At 41.9% G+C, this 17,124-nt stretch overlaps 1 protein-coding gene across 3 annotated transcripts in view; it reads left to right on the top strand.

The window, feature by feature from the left end:
• The window catches only part of WASHC2C (WASH complex subunit 2C), a 37,676-nt gene extending 22,023 nt beyond the window's left edge, over positions 1–15,653 (top strand). For 2 of the 3 annotated variants that reach the window (XM_076338670.1, XM_076338672.1), the window contains 10 exons: positions 256–441; positions 1,480–1,662; positions 3,457–3,585; positions 3,791–3,886; positions 5,495–5,614; positions 7,236–7,298; positions 8,003–8,215; positions 10,539–11,150; positions 11,752–11,926; positions 15,165–15,653. In XM_076338670.1, the coding sequence (XP_076194785.1) occupies positions 256–441; positions 1,480–1,662; positions 3,457–3,585; positions 3,791–3,886; positions 5,495–5,614; positions 7,236–7,298; positions 8,003–8,215; positions 10,539–11,150; positions 11,752–11,926; positions 15,165–15,301 (1,914 nt within the window). In that variant the 3' untranslated portion in view covers positions 15,302–15,653. The remainder of the gene's footprint in view (positions 1–255; positions 442–1,479; positions 1,663–3,456; positions 3,586–3,790; positions 3,887–5,494; positions 5,615–7,235; positions 7,299–8,002; positions 8,216–10,538; positions 11,151–11,751; positions 11,927–15,164) is intronic. The other variant, XM_076338671.1, reaches the window with a different exon arrangement.
• The last annotated feature ends 1,471 nt before the right edge of the window (positions 15,654–17,124 follow it).

Raw genomic sequence — 17,124 nt, 5'->3', positions numbered from 1 at the left:
GACAAGATTCCCAGGGCATCCGCTGTAAGCTTGCAACTGCTTCCTGGCACTCTTCAACCAGACTCAAGAGCCTATAATACTAGAAATCAAAAGTCACAAACCAGAATGTCCCATGGGAGGAAAGTAGAAGTCAAGCATGTTGCCAGTGTCCTAGATCCCTGCAGAAGGCAAACTGAGACTCTGCTATCCCACAGCAGCATACGCTTCTTATATACTCACCAATTTTGTGTCAACAACGTTCTTTTAATTTTGCAGGAGAAAGTAAAACCAGCACAAGCACCACCTTTCTTTAATGAAGAAGAAAAGGAGGAAAAGGAAGATCTGCCAGATAGAGCAGGAAAGTCTAACCAGGTAGAAGATACACTGTGGTGTTTAGAAGAGCCTGGAGCAGTTCCTGTGCCTAGAGGAACAGATGTTGCAGGGCAGCAAACAAAGGAAAAAGTGAGGGATTTTCTTACATTAATCTGAAGTTTGGTAAAGGTTCAGTTTAAAAAAAAAAAAAAAAAACAACCACAATCTAACAGCACTGCTCTGGGACAGAATTCTTTTTCTGGATTTCTTTTTCTGTTGCCAAGGAGAGAATAACTCTGTCTCCATTTAGCAAAATCACTTGTCAGTCAAACAGCAAATTGATTAAATGGCATTTAAAAGTTGTTTCCCAACTGACATACATGAGAGAATTGTTTGGATTTTGGGGGGGGGGGGTGGGGGGAGGAATCTTTCAGTTTTCCTCCAGAGTGGGTTGGGTAATCTTTGTTCACATAACAGAGCTTTCCTTTAAAAGATAGCCTATACTAATGTGTAGGCTTTGCTTCAAGCTCAGTAACTTTGTTTCAACACAGTCTGATGAGTTATAAATGGTGTTGGTAGCTGTGGCTTTCAGCATTGTGAATTTCTCCTGGGCAGCGCTGTTACAGAACAGTATTGATGTGTATTATTGAATGTATTATTGAAGAAGCTTCAGCAGAACTTAATCTTGGGCATGGTCTTTCTGAGTGATTGTCGGGGAATTACCAGCTGATGCATTTCCAGAGTAGTTATTATGTTTTACACTTTCCTGTGCACATTCAAGGTTCAGGTAGTGCTGCCCACTCCAAAGAATCCCAAGTTGCGTGAACTAGGTACCTCAGAGATAATGGCAAAGCTGCTTAACGCAGCCTTGTGGCACACATGCAACCTGACATATGGATGAGGAGGAAACCTTATGCAGGAAGCTGCTTATCAACAGCACTAGAGTGTAGGGTACAGGAGGAAACTTGTGTTCCCTTCAGAGCCATAAAGCGTGTTCTCTTCTTTATCTACTGCCTCTTGCTGATCTGCATGTTGCTATGAGTTGAATATAGTTGACTGCTTGGTAATGGATTGCAGAACTCTGACCACTGCTGGCATTTAACCAAGAAAGCTTAGTGGATTTTGGGGCAAACCTGAACTAAATAACAGGCTGATGTGTTAATTTTGTTGGTTTTTTTTTTTGTGGAGCCTTTTGCAGCAGCATCCTCAGAGCCAGCCAGCAGTTCAGACCTGTTTGCAACATCACCACCAGCTCTGGAGAAAGATGTCAAGACCCAAACTAAGAAAGTGTTAAGCTTGTTTGAGGAGGAGGAAGAGGAGAGACTGGATGATGATGATGGCATTAAAAATGCACAGAAAGAAATTGGTGTGGTGAGTCTAGGGAAGTTCTTGAACTAGGAAATAGTATTTCTACCTTTCTACCTCTACAATTCTAGCCAAGGTTTTGTTTTTACCCTTCCCTCTCTTCATATCATGGAGGCTAATCTTTCTCTATTTCTAAACTTCCGGATTCTTGGGTGAGAAATTATTACTGCTGTTCCCCATGATCCTGAATTCCTTTGTAAATTTTTCCATCCCACTAACTCAAAAGCATTTGGCTGCATGCTAGTATGAAAAGAAATTCTGTACAGATGTTTTGGTGCAGCTACTTGATGTCTGCTGTACAGAACTGATTCCCCAATTACCCCTCAAGGTCAGAGGTACTAGGAAGTAGAAGGATGTGGAATTTGAAGCCTTTGTGAGATGGTTGCAGGAAGCCACATCTGTCCTATGAATTTGGGAAGATACAAATCCTTCCAAATCTTTCCTTCAAAGCACTGAGCTGCCAGCACGTAATAGTCACGAAGTGATTAAGGTGCTTAAATGCATGTTCATGCAAAAATCAGAATAGGTAATTCAGGAACTTAATCTTTTTCATAGGCAAATCTGAAAGGTGCTACTATTTTCCTTGCTTATCTCAGCTTAATATACATTTCATGTGTGGATACTAGTAGATGTGCAGTAGGTTTTCATGTATCTGGGCATAAACAGCAGTTCTAGTGCTCTAGAAATGTGACCTGGCTTTTGATATAAAATTAAAGCTGGTGCACAGAGAGGCTGAGAATGGAGCAGTAATAAAAATCATAGGACAGGGTGTATGGACCAAAAATGGTGTACTGGAAACTAGCTTTAGTAGGCAGCCCTTTGGGGCTCCTGGAGACTTGGACTGGGAAGGGGAGAATCGGGCTTTATTCTTATGACTACCGCTCCTGCTGCTTGGATTTTGAGTCTGATGTTATGCTACTGGACATTCAGTCATGCTCTGAAGAGGCACGCTTTCATTTGTGTAGGTCCTGAAGAGACAGCTGGGTGGTGAAACGTAGATACTGGCCTTTACCTAGACATTCAGTGGGGCCTTTGCCTTTTGAAAGTCAGACCTGGGTGCGTACAGTGACCATGATCATAGAAAGGCATTGGTTGTGGTGTCCAGGCAGCTGATATTGGTTGGTTTGCCAGATAGTGGAGGGATGATAAGGTGATAATGTTTCACTGTCAACCTTCCACACAACCAGCAAATTTGAAAGTACAAGCTCTTGCCAAAGGCAGACAATATGTTCTGTTCTTCATTGTGGGGCTGTGTTTGCTTCAACGGAAGGATAACAGGGAATCTGGCAACAATAATAGCTTTACAGGCCTTCAATTTTGGGGTGGGTTTTTTTTTCTTATTTTACTCTTCTTTAAAAAGGTAGCTTAGGAAGATAATTAACCACATTCTTTTCCTCACACTTCTCTGTCCTGTGCCCTCAGCTGAAAAATTCAAGGCATAAAAGTCTTACTAAAATATAAACCTTACCGTACACTCATGATAACATTTTTTTTTTTTTTTCCTTCTTCCTTCTAAGGAAGCTTTATAGGTAAATAGTAGCAGCTGGATCTCAGGTCAGCAGACAGAGATACATTTTGGTTAATATCTTCTCATCAAATTGAACTGTGAATACAAATATTTACATTATAAGTCTTGCAAATTTGGTCAAAGTAAAATATATAACTGGCAGTTAAAGTTTTATTTTTGTTACCAGGGTCATAGTGTAGCCTCAGGTGAATTGTAACTGTCTTATCACTAGGCAAATAACCTCCTTAAGGAGGGAGTTTCTCACTGTGTGGACCTTTCTCTTCTCCTTCCAGGCTTCTGAGAAAAGTACTCGGCCAAAAAGCACCGGAGTCTTTCAAGACGAAGAGCTCCTCTTCAGTCACAAACTTCAGAAGGACAATGATCCAGATGTCGACCTCTTTGCCAGCCCCAAGAAGTCGATGGTGAGTTCAAAGTCCTCCTCTGAACCTGCTATTTAAAAACAGCCTTTGAAGTGTGCAGCTTACCGGTGTTTCTTGTCTGAACACTGCTTAGAAGTCACTGATTTCCAGGGAGGGCCAAGTGCTGATATCAGTTCAGGCATCATGGGCTGAAGAAGATGCGCTTTTGATCGGTGACGTATCTTTTCTTTATCCTTTGTCTCTTTAGTCCGCAAACCGTATCCTGAAGCCATCATCTGGAGGAGGGCTTTTTGGGGATGACGATGAGGATGATCTCTTCAGTACCGCTAAAACAAATCTTCCGGTATCTTCCTCTGCTGTAAATGGCTTATATAAAAGACGTTGGAAAGAAGTCTATGGAAGGGATTTTTTCCATATGTATTCCCACAAGAAGTGAAGTGACTTCTCAAATCTTTTTGAGAGAATAGAAATGGCCATTGTGACCCTGGAGACATAGAGAACAAACAGATGCATTAGGTTTCCCAAGGCTGGGATGAGAGGATTGGATTCTTTTTCTTTTTGTGTACCACTGGGACTGGCTTAGGTGTAAGAGAACACACCTGAGCAGAAATCAGAGTAGTAGAGTTTGTATTGTTTAATTGTTTTATTGTTGTCGTGGTTTAACCTCAGTCAGTCGGCAACTGAGCACCACCCAGCCGCTCACTCACTCCCCCTCTCCCCCGGTGGGATGGGGGAGAGAATTGGAAAAGTAGAAGTGAGAAAAACTCATGGGTTGAGATAAGAACAGTTTAATAATTGAAATAATATACAAAGCAAGTGATGCACAGTGCAATTGCTCACCACCTGCCGTCCGATGCCCAGCCAGTCCCCGAGCAGCGGCCCCCCCCGGCCAGCTTTCCCCAGTTTATGTACTGAGCATGACGTCCCATGGTATGGAATGTCCCTTTGGCCAGTTTGGCTGTGCCCCCTCCCAGCCCCCTGTGCACCTTCAGCCTTCTCAGTCGGTAGAGCATGGGAAGCTGAAAAGTCCTTGGCTAGTGTAAGCACTACCTAGCAACAACTAAAACATCGGTGCGTTATCAACTTTATTCTCATCCTAAATCCAAAACACAGCTCTGTACCAGCTGCTAGGAAGGAAATTAACTCTATCCCTGCTGAAACCAGGACAATTGTTTAACTTGCTAATATTACTTCCCTGTAGTTCATGCATGACTGATGAGCCTTGCTCTGACTTATGTAATTAAAGTCTCTGCAGGTTGGTTTGATTTAAGGTAATGAACGTGGTATTAAAATCCTTGTGATCACTGGATTGTTTTCAGAGGGTGAGCAGCTGCAGTATTGAACTAGACTGCATTATAGGTGGTCTGAGGTCAAAGTCCTAACATGCATTCTAAACTGCTACTCTAAATGTATTTAGCTTAGTTAAATTGAAGCCAACTTTTACTTTAGTCTATTTTCATGTCTATAGCTGGAAGTTAGGCTAGAAAACTGGCAATAGTTCCTAGAAACAGTTTCTTTGAGGACTGTGGAAGAGATGGTCTTAAGTAATTAGCACTTGGCAGCTATATATGGAGCCTGTTTACTTGAAAATATAAAAATAGCAGCGTTCCTTAGCTAGCTTTGTGCTTTTATTTCCTCATGCACAGGACAGCAGGGAAAATATGTATGCATTTGGAAGGTTATTGAAACTCTCATTATTTATCGTTAGCATAGACAGCAAAGGCTGAGGTAGGCTAAAGGAATGGAGGAGTGGAAGGCCCTTGTCATTGCAGGCCCAAAAGGCAATGCCTATGATGCACTGCGGAGTCAAAAGATGTGGCTAGTTTTCTTTTCAGATAGAAGCAAGATTTTAAAAAACTTTGCTTGTTTTTTTTTTTTTTTTTTTTTTTTTTTATCTGCAGACCATGCTTTTTACCCGATTCATGTTGACTTGTGCTCTTAATGCTTTCAGAAAATAGCTGAGGAGAAAACACTTAAGGCCAGTACTGGCCCTTCCTTGGAGAGCAGTAACCTTCTAGAAAATGCTTTAAATGCTAAACAAGATGAAGCTCTGAAGGCAGTAACTACAGAGGCAAGTACCTAAATCTTTTGCCTTGAACAGCATGCAAAGAAAAAGGAGATGTATTGTTTTGTTTTAAATAAGTCTCGTGAAAAGATCAAAACTAATGCCTGGATTCACTGGCTGCAAAGCGGCAACGCGTGGCCAAACTTGTCTCCACTTATCAGCGGGTGCACTGTTACTAGCAAGAAGTTTAAATGCTATTGATAGTGTTTTATTCATTTCCCACACACTTATACAGGCAAAGTACAAGGCAGTGAAGACCTACACCTCAGGTCCAGTTGGACTGAAAATGGGTGGTTGTTCATTCTTCTCTGAAGTGCCAGTGTCTGTTGGAGTGAATGTGATCTTTAAAGTATAGGTGGGCTTTCTCAGAAAGGAGATCAGGGCATGCAGCACAAATCTGTGGCTGTTGAGAATCTTATCTTAGAGACTTTATGATGAGCAAACAAGACTCCTACTCCTGTCCTTAATCTTGCACAACCAGGGGTCTCTGGGAGAGGCAGTCTGGATCTGAATTCGGGCTTGTGCCTCAGCAGAGCTACTTGTTGGATTTCCATCTGTAGGAGGCTTTTCACTGGGGGGGGGTGTTGTTTTTTCTCCCCTGGGCTGAGGAATGCAGAGCAAGTCTGTAAGGCTAGTAATTAGCCTGTCTTCCCTTATGGTGAAGTGTTCCTTGAAGTGTAGAATCACGCTCGTCTTCCCTTTTTTGTAGCTACTGACAGCCGGGTATAGGAATGATCTCAGCCTGTCTGAGGTTCAGCTGAACACCACATGCATTTAAGTGGAGAATGATCTCCTCGGACGCTGGGATTCCTCTGTCATGCTATCAAGACCTCCAAACCAGTGTCCTAACCCTTGCAAAACCTCAGTTACTTCAACCTGGCTGAAGGAGCTCTGACTGCCCAGTCACACCAACAGTAGTACAGCCTAGCTCACAGAACCATGGTAGACTACAAACTTGTAGAGAGCAAGGCCTGGGAAGAGCACCTCAGCCGATGTGGTTCATCCCTGAGTCCTAGAATTGACCCAAGTCTTCAGACCAGACAGCTGCTCTTGCTCTTTTAGCCTAGCCTTATTTCTGGCACTGATGGCCTGCTTTCTATAGAGGAGCACTCGCTTCTCTGAAGCTGTTTTCCTTGCAGACTGAGAGGTACAATTTTGTAACCCTCTTGGCTACAAAAGCGAGCGTGGGCTTCATTGAAGTCTGTGGCCCTATTATAGCCAGTCACAAAGAGAAAAGTTAGTTATATCATGGTCTGGCAACATGGCATCGGAGGGTCTTAGGGGAGGGAATAAGCAAGGAGGGAGGGTAGCTGTCACAGTCTGATTTGACTAGTGGTGTGTCCACCTGAAGAAGATGGAAGTTGTTGAGTTACTATGGCAAAGTATAATATTAGGTAGAAGGAGGGTGGAATGAAATGTGATAATGAAGATGAGGCTATGGCATGTGGGGAACTGAAGCTGAAAATTGAGTGACTGTAGCTCTGGTGGTAGAATGTGACGATAACAAGGTATCTTCAGAAGAAGTTTGTAAGCAATGAGCTGCTTTCTATAGATGTATTAAAATGCAAACTATGGTCTGGTTGATAAAAACTTGTCCACTTGTTTAATCCAATGTAATTTTGTGCAGAAATCTACAGGTCCTGTTCCCATTAAAACCAAAGAGCCCTCATCTCGGATTGGAAAGCTACAAGTAATTAACTTTACTGGCATTTTGACTTTCAAAGAAAAAAAAAATCTTTCTTGCCTCACTGATGGCTCTTCCTGAAACAAAATCTTTTTACTTCCTTACCTTACTCTTGCAATTTTTCAGATGGAGTATTTTCTATTACTTTTTCTGTGTTGCATGTTTAATATTATTTCCCCCTCCCATTTCAGACCTGACTCTGAGCAGCACTATTTACTCTATTTGGGGGGCAGGGGGTGGGCTCCTCTTTGACCTGCTATTCTTCTCAGCACTATTTAAAGTATGTTCAGAGGCTCCTAGGGGTATGTTCAGAGACTCTTAGGGTTTTGGGGGTTTGATTATGTCCCTCTTCTGACATGAGATGACTAATAACTGTCTATATCACAGCATCACTCTTAACGTCAGAACCATTGTTGTCCTCAGACAGGATACTGAGCTACATAGGTATTTCGTCTGACATAATGTGGCTATGCTGTTCCTGAAGCTCTCATACAGGATAATAGCGTTGAGCACTCCACAGGCTTAGTGAGACAGAGGACGTGGGAGACACAGAAGTGCGTAGGTGTGAGAAAGGCCAGGCACTTGTAGAAGTAGAACTTGAATGCCTACATACGCTAGTTCTTGCTGCTTCTCTGGAGCCATGCTTGCTCTTGAGCAGTATTAACATGATCTCTTTTTGTGTGTATGTTTTTGTTTTCTCTGTTTTGTAGGCTAACTTAGCTATTAACCCTGCAGCCTTATTACCTGGTGCAATGCCTAAGGTCTCCAATGTAAAGTCCCCCTTACCAGTTCTGGACACTCCATTGCATGAGCCCAAGGATTTACAGAACAGCGAAGCCTTCTCTGCTGCAGGAAACAATGAAGAACTAGGTGTAAGCTTTGATCAGCCTATGCAAGCGGATACCTTGCACAGCGCCAATAAGGTAACCTTGGTATTTAGGAGGATAGAAGGAGGGATTAAAAACGCAGTCTGTCCTTGTGCAGGAATTTGTGGTTCAGTATGCAAGTTCTGCTAACAGTATGGTCTATCTGAATCTAAATGGATGTGTGGAAATCTAATCCCCCTCTCACTTCTGTGGACCGCTGAAGAGAAAGTCAAGCCTACCACATTCTTAGCTCTGTAAGGGACTTATGCATATGCCTAATTCTGTGCCTTTTTAAGGTACATGTGTACATTCCCCAAATACAGTGGTTTTCCCTATAGGTTAAAGGTATTTTAGCATAACATCTTGTCCTGTCCCAGGAGACGCCAACCTGAAAACCATAAAAAAGGCATCTCTCCAGGCTAACTATAAAATACGTTATGGACAGCTGCTGTGGCAAGATATTAGGAACACATCACTGCTGTAGGTTGACCTTTACCTCCTCTGTGGATAAAAATGTCATGTTTTCCTGAACTGTCACTCCCAATTCTTTTTCAAATAAAAACTTTGTTTTTAAAGAAAAAACCCATACAAAACCAAAACAAAAAAAGTGTTACAGCTTTTGACATGCCAGATCTCTGCTTCCTGACTCACTTGTTTTTTATTCATACCTTTTACTTTATGGACTGCAAAAGACACATTCTAGTTAAAGATTTAGTGGCTATTTTAAAAAAAAAAAAAAAAAAAGCTTGAACCACGTAGTTAAGACTTGGTCTAGGTGCTTATGATTTTATAAATCTCTTGGGTTTTCTGAGAGCAGCAATCTGAATAAGATAACTTAGGATCTTAACTTTGATTCTTTCTTTGCTTAATGCTGCTGAGGCTGTTCATTACTAGATGAGCGGCAGAGATGACTTGGGAAGATGCAGCAGCTGTCACCACAGTGGCTGGCATGACCCCTTAGTGTCAAATGGGTTTAAAGCTTGTACATCAGACTAATGCATTACCATGTGGGCATAGTTGTTTCCAATAGCAGCATGTCCTGCACAGGAGACAAAAACCCTTTATCATGATACTTTTAAATAGATAGGCTTGCAAAAGAATAGAGCTCCTTTAGTTGCATATGGTCAACCTTGAATGTTCACTTTAGCATAGCAATGATGTATGTTTGTTTACAGACATAATCTGAGAAGAAGCATCTCAGTAACTATACAGTGAATGTTTTTTGTGGCTCAGGTTACATGTTTTAATTTTGGCATGTCATTGCTTCTTGAACCTTTCAAGTTTGAGTTTAAGTTGTAAATATATGCAGCCAAATGCACTTTTTTCTAAAGGCTGGAACAAAGCAACCTACCCAGCATTCTGTCTGTCCTTTCAAAGAACAGTGCATGGAGCAGGAATCAGTTTATTTCAAGCGCATCACCCTTCCATCATGATTTTCCTGTTTTTTCAGCCATGCTCTGATAAATACAACCCCACACTCTGAAGGCAGATATGCTTCTACAATGATTCTGACAAAAGCACATGGCTTCTTTAAGCTGTGTTTATAGCATATCCATCCAGATTGTCCTTCTACTCCAACACAGCAATTAACAAAAGGGAAGAGGATGTTGTACTGATCTGTTTCCTACCTGTGTGAATGCTCCTGTCCATGTGGGATATGGTAGCGGCTATAATGGAAACTTGCAGGGGGGCTTTTTTAAAAGCAGCAGAGGAATGAACTGCAGCAGGCTATGCATAAAATGAAATTAAATGGAAAATATAATTAGTCATGACTTGTACAGAGTAACTGCACCACAGAAGCCTATGGATTAGCAAGCTGTCAGACTGACTAAGGTATTACCTAAAGCCGAGGGGCTAGAGTGGCTTGCTGACCTGCGTTGTGACTCTACTTGCGAGTGCTGTTGCTTTTGTACCCCAATTCCACCTGCTGTGGAATGACCAGAGGGCAACAAATCAAAAGTCCTGGGTTATTTTTCTGAACCTTGCTGCAAACTATGCCAAGCTTGAATGTCCCACTTGTCCATCTTTACCCTTTCTGAAAAATGGGGAGAATGGATGATGCATGGTTCCTGCTGCTTCTCCTAAACAACCTAAATCAGCGTCTGCTCAGCATTCCTTGCTCAAGATTTTCAACTGAGCATTTGTTTAAATGTACATGTAGCTGTTTAAGTTACTTAAAACAGAGCTGTGAGCAGAACTTGTAGTTAATTCAGTTTCAGTGTGCTAGTATGACATGGATAATGCATGTTAATTGCAGTGATGTGAAGGCGTACAAAGTGCTACAAGGAAACATAACAGGAATCCTAACCTGTCTTCTGTGAAGTGTGGGGTTTTTTTCCTTTCTATATAACCCTGCTCTGCTTTTACTCCTTTCTTGCAGACCAGGATCAAGGTTACAGGAAAACGAAGACCACCTAGCAGAATGGCCCGCCGTCTAGCTGCCCAAGAGTCTGAAGAGAGTGAGGAGGTGGACAGTGCTAAAGAATCACAATTCTCTCTACCAAAACAGACGTCAGCAACAGTGAACATAAAGGAGCCTCTTGCTATTGAAGCAGAGTCCAAGGAAAACGGCTTCCTCTCTGGCTTGTCACTACCAGCTCACGGCAATGTTTTGTCTGCTGGGACAAACAAACTCCTTCCTCCAGAATCCACAGACCAAGGGGATGATCTGTTTGAATCAGAAGGCCTTTTTGCAAGCAGCTCAACATCCAGACCAGCTGCACAATCAAAGTTAAAGGAGGGAATGCCAGACAGTGCGGCTAACAAACCCATCAAGGGCAGGGAGAAGAAGCCTGATCTGTCTGTTCTGGGTGATCAAGACAGCAGTGATCTCTTCCAGTCTGTACAGCAAAAATCTTCAACAAAAAGCAGCCCTATACCTTTCTTGGAGGAAGAGGAAGACTCTCTCTTCACCTGTCAGAAAACTGGAAAAAAGGAGTTGAAATCTGCTGTCCGGCAAGCTGTTGACCCTACTGCCCAAGATATCTTTGAGGTAATAATTGAGCCTGCTACCTTGGCCTTTTTGATCCCCCGGCTTTATGCAGACCCCTCTATTTAGACACAAGCTTAATGGATGCTGCTGAGTAGGATGGGGTGTACAGGATTGGTAGTGAAGTAAACTGTCAATCATGCTCTGCTACTGGGCAATAGAAACCCTTTCTTTGGATGTTCACCCCCTTATTAGCAAGAGTGGATTAAAAGGTGGAGCCTTAACACAGAGCGGGCATGTCACTGAATGTGCTGTGACAACATACCTATGATTATGACCTTTTTCAGAGTAATAAAGCATTTGGTTCTTATCTTTAGCTGTCTATTCAACGCACAGCGGCTCAAATAACTCTTTTAAAAAAGGAATAAAGTTGGCAGGCTGAGCAGCTGATACAAGCCTCTGTGTGCTGTACTTGACCTGTGCACAATCCCACACTAAGGCACTTCTGCCGAGTCCTCCGTGGGGAGAAGGGACTCAAACTTCTTGGGTTTGAGAAGCCCAAGGCTGTCAGTCTTCTAAACATCTTGGCTGCTGTGTACAGATAATTTGACTATTCTCTTGAAGTGTGTTGTGTATTGATGATCTCTCTATGCTTTGCTCCAAGGATGATATATTTGCTACTGAGGCAATTAAACCAATGAACAAAGCAAAAGAGAAAATACCAGAGACTAACCTGTTTGACGATAACATTGATATTTTTGCGGATCTTACTGTAAAACCAAAAGAAAAGAAGACCAAGAAAAAGGTGGAACAAAAATCCATATTTGATGATGATATGGGTAAGTGTCTAGTGTCTTGCTGCTAATCTCATAATATTGTCCTGAGTTGCATTCATTGGAGATGTTTTAGAACCTTTTGCTTTCTTTTAAATTTTCAACTGCTGTGAAAACTCTGGTCACCTTTGGATTTTAACGTTGGATGAGAACTTCCTAGATTTGTAGAACTAGCACAGAACTTAAATGGTTTAGGAGAATGTATAAAATTCTTCTGAGAGAAGGAATAGTTAATTCCTGTAGGGATTTTCTCACCTGTGGGAATTAGAAAATTTCTCTTGTCTGGAGTAAGAGACTAATCTCATGTTGTTATGGCTCTGAGATGCATTCTCTGTTCCAATTTGCACAGCTTTTTGTATTGTACTTTCAGATGAATCACTGATATGAAGAAATTAGCATCTCTTCCCACCCCACCTTCACTAGTGTGTTGACTACCTTGGAGTCCATAAGATTTTGTTTACATCCATGTATACCCAGAACAATTTACAAATACTACACCTGAGAGCAAAAGTGTGCCCTGTATAATTTGTTGAAAAAGCAGCATACAGTAATATGAAATGACACAAAGCATGCTTCTTTCTTGTTCTCCGTCAGTGGAGGTATCAAAAGTAATTTGATCCCTGACTATATCTGTCTGTTCTCAGGCTCTTCGTGTTTATAGCTCTTCTTTGCAATTACATGTATTTCTTTTCCTCTAAGACAAAAAAATTCCCTTGTCCTCTAGCTTTGGTTCTTGTCAGTCTTCATTCTTTCTAACCTATTCAAATTGAATCTGACTTACCACTGTTTTGCTTGGACTGCTGTTAAGCATTCCAGCCTGATGGAATGACCTGGCTGAAGTCTGTAAATGTGTTAGAAAACTTGCCAGAGAATGAACATCTTGAGATTTCAAAACCTTCCCAATTTATATAAAAAATAAGACTTAAATGTTTATGGGCAAGGTATTTCAAATATGTATTGAATGATTAAAATATCTTCTTTTAATTATTTACATTTTTTTCATGTAGCCTAATAGCAAATGAAAGAATTTCCCAAACAGCTACCCCTTCCAAATACTTCAGCACAAAAATCTGAGCCTCATGTTGAAAAAAACAGTTGTAGAGTGCCACTTGAAAGTATCTTGGAAAATTAGCCACAACAGAACCTGTCGTTTGCACTTCCACTTTTGACAACTACTCTGGTGCTAGAGCTTGTTGTTTGATGTCACATCTGATCTCGATATCTATAGCATCTACAGCACCCTGTATCTGATAGACTTCATCTTCCTCTAGAGTGTTGGCTGTTTTGTGGTGCAGCCATAGGTATGCAGCTACTTTGTGCCCAAAGCTATGGAGCTCCAGAAAACGGACAGGAGAATAGGGAGGATGCCTGAAGGTGGGGATGCCCTGCTGGCAGTAGAGTGGTAGAACTGGCACTTGCCTATGCCTCAGGTTAAGGGTTGGCTTAAGTGATCATGGTAGCACGTTGTCAGGGCTGTGTATTGTTGCCTTCGGAGATGCTTTGCGCTGCAAATAAAACAGTAAGTGGGTGCAGTTTGAGGGGGTGGAGGCTGCAAGCTGCTTTCCTTCTTTGTCCTGCCATAGCTTCTAGTCACTACATTTGTGTTAGGCTTGTGGTGGCAGTATTAAGAAAAACTCTTTCGCAGGTCTTTATCCTTCTAGCCTCCTCAGTGACCTTATGGCTGATGACACAAACATCTTGATGTCACCTCTGCCTGTCTCAGAGTCTGCCAGTTGGTGACTGAGCTTTCTTGTGCATTGACAAATACTGTTTTCCATGGCCAAAACTTTCCTACTCCTTTAAGCCTTGTCATAAAATGGGAGTGATACCTCTACTGCTGATGGCACTCACTGTACTTGCCTTCTGCTGTGAAGCTAATCCATGTGATAGCTTCTTGCTTTGGAATGATGCCAGTAGGGGATTACTCTGTTTTACCGCCTTTCTAAAATGTTCTTGTGCTGAAATGCTGTCCTGGATTATTCCCGTGTAATGCCTATGATCAGCACAGTAGCAGACACATGCTGGAGTGGAAGAAGTAGTGAGAAGAGAAAGGCAAGCATGTTGTGATAGGCCACTCCGTGCTTGGCCTCTGCTTAAGGTTAGGATACATGCTGAAGGTTGAAATACTAGTTTTTATACTCTGGACCAGTAAATGGCTGTTAACCTCTGTATAAGACCTGTGTTTTCTTAATAGGGATTCAAGACCAGTTATGTGCTACTTATACTGACCTTGTGAATCACTAGTGATCCACATATCTCAGTCTTGTAAATTTTTTTTTACCCCCTCATAGTCCAACTGCCTAATCTGAGTATCCTAAACTTAAAACCTTCGTGTATAGGAAGAGATCCACTGTTGTGTGTGCCCAGGGCAACACTTCAGCATGTGTATGGTAGCAGCTCCATCTCTTTCCATGAGCACAGTCCTACGAGCAGCACTAGCCACAGCACGAACTGCAGGTCTGTGAGCTCTGCAGCTGACACAGGGTATCCACGTTGGAGGGTTTCATTTCTATCTGTTGCTATCCTTCAGGAGAGAGCTCTGTCTTAATAGCAACGTGATATTTTTCCATTTCGTGGTCCTAGTTATTTGTAACAGAAATGCTTGTATTGAGGAAAAGGTGGTGGGAGATGTTGATTCAGGACTGTAGACAGACTTTTTGAATATTCAGCAGGATGGTAGCTGTAGCTGTCTGCCTCCTTGCATCTTAACTGTGCTCTGTTCTCAAGTGATTTATGCTGTGTTCTTACTGTGCTGTAGATTAAAGACTCTTGTATGGCTCCTGGATATCGCAACAGTAGTCGCTAGCAAGTACCATCTTTTCCTCTTCTGATTTTCTTTGGCAACAGTCTCACAGCTCTTGGATCTCTCAGGTTCCTCAGACACTAATGTTCTAGATAAGAGGGATGTTATCTGGCACTTGCAAGATGGAATTCATTGTGGAGGTTTGATTTATTAGTACTTCTCAAATACTTATGAGAGCTTGAACATGTTATAAAATACAAGTATTATTCTGCTCTAGTGAGAAGAAAAAATATTCTTAATTTGACTTACAGCTAACAGCTCCCACGTATGTCCTTATAAATGCATCTAGAATCGCAAGCAGCAGGAAAGCATTTGTTTATCACAGAATGTCCTTGGCAGTCACTGCTGTGTGCTGGAGACTCTTATGTACATGTTACTTCTGTTTGGCGGTCACTTCACATTAAAATCTATCTGTGGCTTTTTTTTTTCCCCCCCCTTTAGATGATATCTTCTCTAGCAGTCAAGTCAAGATACCCACTCCCAAAAGCAGATCTGCCCAAGCAGCTTCAGAAGCAAAATCTGAAAGCAAGACACTGAGCACATTTGATGACCCGCTGAATGCCTTTGGAGGCCAGTAGCCAAGGGGAGCGTGTTGCAGAGAGGAAGCCTTCCTTATGCCCTGTCCAGTACTAATGCTCTGGATTCTCTAATCAGTAGAGCTGAAATGAGATGGCTGTGGATATTTAAATGAGATTACCCATTTTAAATGGTTAGTATTCTCTTGTGCTGGGTCTAATTGTGCTAAATGATATATTTAAAAAAAAAAAAGACAGTAACCTCCTGCTATCTTGTTTCCATAGTGCCCAGATGAATATAGCCTGTGCAATACCTGCAATGAAGTAATCTATTATGCAAAGTATAGTTTGTTTTATTGAACAGATCTATAGAGAAAATAATTGATAAATAGTAACTGGAGTCTGTTAAACCAGATCTGTCTGTATGTCTTACTTTCCTCTTTACTTGCGGTCCTCCGTCCGCTTGCTAAGGACATCTGCATCATGACTTGAAAACAACCAAAACCACTACCATGCCTTGTCTGGGTCAGCTGCCAATCTACTGAGCCAATGTTGGGGTAAGGCTGGGTTCTGTCGTCAGGTACAGCTTCTCTTATGTAATCGAGCAGTTAACAAATCTTAGTGCGGGACTTGACACCAGATAGAGATAAGGTATTTCATATTGGCAGCTAATGTGGTCTATAAAAATAACAATGGTTAAAACTTCTCTGCCAGAAAGAGTGCATTACAGATGAGCACCTAGTGCTCCATGAAAACAACAGAAACCTAACATTGTCTTCTGTTCAAGTTGTAAGCCACTAAATGAGTTTTTTTCACCTGCCTGGATTTGCCAAAGTTTTGCAAATAACACTTTCCAAGAAGCCCGTTGGTACTGAGCATGCTTGGTCACTTCCAGGTTAACAAATGTATGTGCGTACCTTAGTGCAGAGACTCGCTTGTGCCCAAAGGCTTGCTGTCTGCTTTCCTTTCTCGTCCGTGACACATTGTAGGCTGTTTACAGGAGGTCACTATTTTGTGGAATCCCTTTAACTGTCCAATGCATTTGGCTTAACCTTCTTGCTTCCTGTATTTTCTAGATTGCCCTTCTGGAACTGATGCCATTAACCATACTTGATGCCCAATGGTAGACACTCGCTCTCTTGCATGCATACAAGCAGAGCAAATGCATAAATGCAGAAGGATCAAATGTTTCTCTTACTTTACCAGTGACTGCCTGCAATTCTGACTTTAAAACTAATGCGCTGTTTTTATGATAGTGATGTACTACTTTAGCTTCAACTCATAAGACTGTTCTGCTCTCTTTGAATTTAAAGCATGTGCCCAGAGGACTTCGAGAGCAATTCTGACTTTCACTGAAGCCCTTGTTCTGAGACATCTGCTTCAGTCTCTTGTTTCTCAAGTTGGACTTACTTTATCAGGCACAGTAAATACTACAGCCGAAGCATCTAGCACTAATGAGGGTAAAGCAGAAGGGAAGGTTGGAAGGGATAAGGGAGAAACATTGTGTATTGATTTGCGCCATAGGTGGGCCTGGCAATGATTCATGTTAAGTGGGGGGTAAGTTGGGAGTAGCAGCTTGGAAAAGAATGTGGGAGCTATTTGCAAATGGGTGTCTACAGTGAGAGCACTTGCACTTTATTTATAGGCATTACATCTGCTGCATATGCCTCATACATGATTTGGACTGCTTCTTTACTCCTTTCTTCTGTGCTAAGAAGGACTTCAAAGACATACTGGGGGCGAGAGGAAAAAGATGGTGAATTCTTCTATTTCCCTTCTGCATCCTCCTTTCTTCATGGCCCTTCACATTAATAACTTCTATTAGCATTGCAAAAAGTGCTGTTCACAAGCCAAGAACCCTGGGGGCCAAAAGCTGTTGGAGTAGA

Source organism: Aptenodytes patagonicus, chromosome 5, assembly GCF_965638725.1.
Source record: "Aptenodytes patagonicus chromosome 5, bAptPat1.pri.cur, whole genome shotgun sequence".
NCBI classification, from domain to species: Eukaryota; Metazoa; Chordata; class Aves; order Sphenisciformes; family Spheniscidae; genus Aptenodytes; species Aptenodytes patagonicus.
This window is presented reverse-complemented; position numbering and strand designations above follow the sequence as displayed.